Here is a 4,041-nt window from a genome sequence, read left to right as displayed (position 1 = left end):
AGGGCTAGGAGCCAGGACTCCGGGGATCTATCCCAGCTCTTGGAGAGGAGTGGGGTCTGCATTTCTCATCCAGCCGCAAGCAAGGGAAGGTCTCACACACACACATACCCTGCCTCCATCCTCTGGGTCAGGCTGTCCAGGATCCCCACAGCTGCCCCTCCCAGCTTGTCTCCCCCTCTCCCTGGGCCTGGGACCAATTCTCTGCCTTACAAGGGCAGGGGCGTGCACCGTCCCATCCTGCCCCTCCCCGCCGAGGGGAAGAGAAGGGCAGGGGCTCCGTGCCGAGGCACAGAGCCGAGCAGGCAGCCGTGGGCGCCAGGACGATGCTGTGTCTCTGGCTGCTCTTGACTGGGCTGGTGGGGCCAGTGCGGGGTGCCTGGCCGGGGCCCGAGGCTGCCTGGCCGGGGCTCGAGGCTGCCTGCGGCCCCGAGGGCTGCTACGTTGTCTTCTTCCAACGCCGCAGCTTCCTGGAGTCCTGGCGGAGCTGCCGGGAGCGCGGCGGGAACCTGGCCACACTCAAGCACCACGAGGAGGCCGCCCAGGTGGCGGAGCTGCTGCAGGCCACGGGCCCGGGTACAGGGCAGCAGCGGCTCTTCTGGATCGGGCTGCAGCGCCAGCCACGCCAATGCTTCCCGCAGCGCCCACTGCGTGGTTTCACCTGGACCACCGGCGACCAAGACACGCTCTACACCAACTGGGCGCGGGCCGAGCCGGCCGGGGGTGCTGCTTGCTCGGCCTCGCGCTGTGTGGTGCTGAGCTATGGCCCGGCCGCGCAGGAGAATTTCCAGTGGCTGGAGGGTTCGTGCACCCTGCCCGTGGACGGCTTCCTCTGCCACTTCGGCTTCGCTGGCATGTGCCACGGGCTGGCCACGGAGGAGACGGGGCCCGTGAGCTACACGACGCCCTTCGGCCGGGTCAGCAGCGCCCTGAGCCACATCCCCTTCGGCACGGTGGCGTCCGTGGCCTGTGGCAACGCAGCCCCTGTCTCGGTGCTGTGCATGCAGCAGGACGACGGCGCCGTGGGCTGGTCCAAGGAGGAGCCCCTGTGCGGGGAGGAGCAGGGGGACTGGTGCGAGGGTGACAATGGGGGCTGCCAGCAGCTGTGCGTGGACGAGGGTCCCAGCTACTCCTGCGAGTGCCACGCCGGCCACACCTTGCTGCCTGACGGGCACTCCTGTGCCCCAGCCGATGGCTGCCAGAACCACCCCTGCCAGTTTGAGTGTGTGCCAGGAGAGGCCGGAGGGTACCGGTGCTTGTGCCCCGTGGGCTACACGCTGGCCAGCGACGGGCGTGCGTGCGAGGACACGGACGAGTGTGCCACGGGCCCGTGTGAGCAGCTGTGTGACAACTTCCCCGGCGGCTTCCAGTGCCGCTGCCAGCTGGGCTATGAGGAGGACGGGGCCGGGGGCTGCGCCGACCGGGATGAATGCGGCACCGCCCCGTGTGAGCACCAGTGCGAGAACACCGAGGGCTCCTACCTGTGCTTGTGCCACCTGGGCTTCAGCCCGGCTGAGGAGGCGCCCCAGCACTGCGTTGACAACGACGAGTGCCAGATCCCCGGCGTCTGCCAGCAGATGTGCGTCAACTACGTGGGCGGCTTCGAGTGCTACTGCACCGAGGGCTACGAGCTGGAGGCTGACGGCATCAGCTGTGCCCCCCTGGCAGAGCCCCCCGCTCTGGCCACCAGGCAGCAGACCTTCTACCCGCGCTTCGGGGACCAGCAGGAGTGGGGGGCGGAGGTGCTGCAGGTTTTGGGGACGGACGAGCCATTCAGCCTGACCCGGGCGTTCTCCGACCCCACTGCTTCCCACTCTGGTCTCTCTCCTGCAGCCCCGCACCCCAGCACCGGCCACTCAGCCCCTCGCCCCTTCACTGCCCCCCCAGCAACCACCACCAGCCCCCCAATCCTTTCCACAATCACTGCTCCCCCAGACCTCACCACTGGCCCCCCAATCCCCAGCACCACCACCCGGATCCCTCCCACATCCACTGCCCGCCCAGAGCCCACCGATGGCCCCCCAGTTCCTCACACGAGCCCCGCTATCACTCCCACAATTGGCCCCCCAACCCCCAGCACCAGCCCCCCAAGCCCCAGATCTCCAAGGTCCCCTGGTGCTCCTGCCTCACCCTACAGCATGGGGGAGGGGGACCCTGCAGCAGACAGGGCCAGGGCTCCGCTGCCTCCTTCAGAGGACCCCAGCACCTCTCCAGGCGGGGAGCGGGCACGGAGGAAGCGGGATGACCGGTGGCTGTTGGTGGCACTGTTGGTGCCCCTCTGCGTCTTCCTGGTGATCATGGTGGCATTGGGCATCGTGTACTGCACCCGCTGCGGTGCCAGGGCCAAGAGCCGCAGCGTCACGCAGTGCTACCGCTGGGTCACCAGTGCGGGGGGCAAGGGGCCCCCGCACCCCTCTGCAGGGGCCCACCCGACCACCTGCCGGACCAGCGTCTGAGACTGGGGGGGGCCCAGAACACAAAGGGACCAGGATGCCTCCCCCCACTCCCAGCTGGGAGACGAGACCCCCTGGCTGGGATGCCAGGACTGGCCTGCACCCTTCCCCAGCTGAGACCCTGGAGCCACCCCATAGCCCCTGGCTGGGACATGGAGGCCGATGCCCTGGCTGGAGCAAGGGCCCTGCAGCCACCCTGCCCCCTGGCTGGGACATGGACACCCCAACTGGAGCACGGAGTCCAGAGCCACCCCATCACCCTCCCCCAGCTGGGACCCTGGAGCCACCCCTTAGCCCCCAGCTGGGACATGGACCCCCCATTTATTTCCCAACTCTCGAGCTGGAGCATGGTCCCCCCAAACTGTCCTGCCTCCATCAGCTGGTCCCCTGGAATTGCCCAGTGGCCATCCTGGAGATGGAATCACCCCCTTCCCAGGGCTGGCACTAGAACTAGGACTGGGCCCCACGATCCAGGGCAGAGACATGGATCCCCTGCACCCTGGCTGGGACATGGGCCCCCACTCATCTCCAGGGCTGGGTTCCTCCTTATCTTGCTCCATGGACTTCTGCCAAACGGACACAGGAGCCACCCCCACTGCTCTGGGGGCCCCCTGCTGATTGTGGGGAACCCCTGATGAGACCCACAGCTACCCCCACCCCAGAAAAGCTACGAGAAACTGACAGGGATGGAGAAGTGCCCACAGGACTTGAGAGACCTCTGGAACTAGGGGTCATGGAGCCAAGAAGGGTGGGAAGTGGGGGCCTGGAGATAGGGGAAGGAAGGGGAGTCATGGGGGGGCTCAGAATGGGGGTTGGGGAGGTCTCGGGGAGAGAATATGGGGGCCCTCTGAGGGCGTGGAGGTTCAGGGACTCCCCAGATGCTGTTCCATTCTTAACGTGTGTTGCTCTCACAATAAAGGGGTGGAGCCCACACTGCCTGCAGCTGGACAGCTTTACTGGGGGGGGGGGGGGGGCTGGGAGTCAGGACTCCTGGGTTCTATTCCCAGACAATTTTATTGAGTCAGCCCCTGACTCCATGATGGAAACTTTGGAATGGGCATCATGTGAGAAATCTGTGGGGTATTAGGCTACTGAGCCCCACACTTGGCCCTCTGGCCGTCCAGGACTCCTGGGTCTATCGCAGCCCTGGGAGGAAAGTGGGGGCTGGTGGGCTAGAGTGTGTGAGGGGGGGAGGGGCAGTACTCCTGGGTCTCCCTGGGAGCAGGCAGGGATGTTTGTGTCTGCTGTTGCCTCTGTAATTAGAGTGTAATTAAAGCTCCTGGTGGCAGGAAGCTCCCTGTACCAACTCCCCCCTCCTCTGGGGCCTTCCCCACCAAGGGAGCAATGGCCCCCCAGAGTCTGTGTCCCACTGGGGTGGGGTGGGACATGGCTCCCCGCCTTAACCCTTCACTAAAGCCAGGAGCAGCCCATCCCCCTGTCCCATTGTAAGCTGGGCTGTCTTCAGCTCTTACACTAAGCTGGGGCAGGTCTGTGGATGGGAGACCTCCAGGAGGCTGTGAGAAGAAGCAGAGGCTCACTTCCTGCCCTAAACTATCCTGCAATCCCAGTTGTTGCGCCCCACTCCAGAGGT

General features: G+C 65.9%; 1 protein-coding gene across 1 annotated transcript; it reads left to right on the top strand.

Annotated features, from left to right (window-relative positions):
* Positions 1-252: 252 nt before the first annotated feature.
* On the top strand, positions 253-3,230 carry CD248 (CD248 molecule). The gene has a single exon (XM_048858970.2). The coding sequence runs from the start codon at positions 324-326 to the stop codon at positions 2,451-2,453; it is 2,130 nt and encodes a 709-aa protein (XP_048714927.2). The 5' UTR covers positions 253-323; the 3' UTR covers positions 2,454-3,230.
* Positions 3,231-4,041: the final 811 nt, after the last annotated feature.

Source organism: Caretta caretta, chromosome 7 (assembly GCF_965140235.1).
Source record: "Caretta caretta isolate rCarCar2 chromosome 7, rCarCar1.hap1, whole genome shotgun sequence".
NCBI lineage: Eukaryota > Metazoa > Chordata > Testudines > Cheloniidae > Caretta > Caretta caretta.
This window is presented reverse-complemented; position numbering and strand designations above follow the sequence as displayed.

Coding starts and splice junctions, on each gene's coding strand:
- CD248 (XM_048858970.2), top strand. CDS start 324: ATGCTGTGTCTCTGGCTGCTCTTGACTGGGCTGGTGGGGCCAGTGCGG.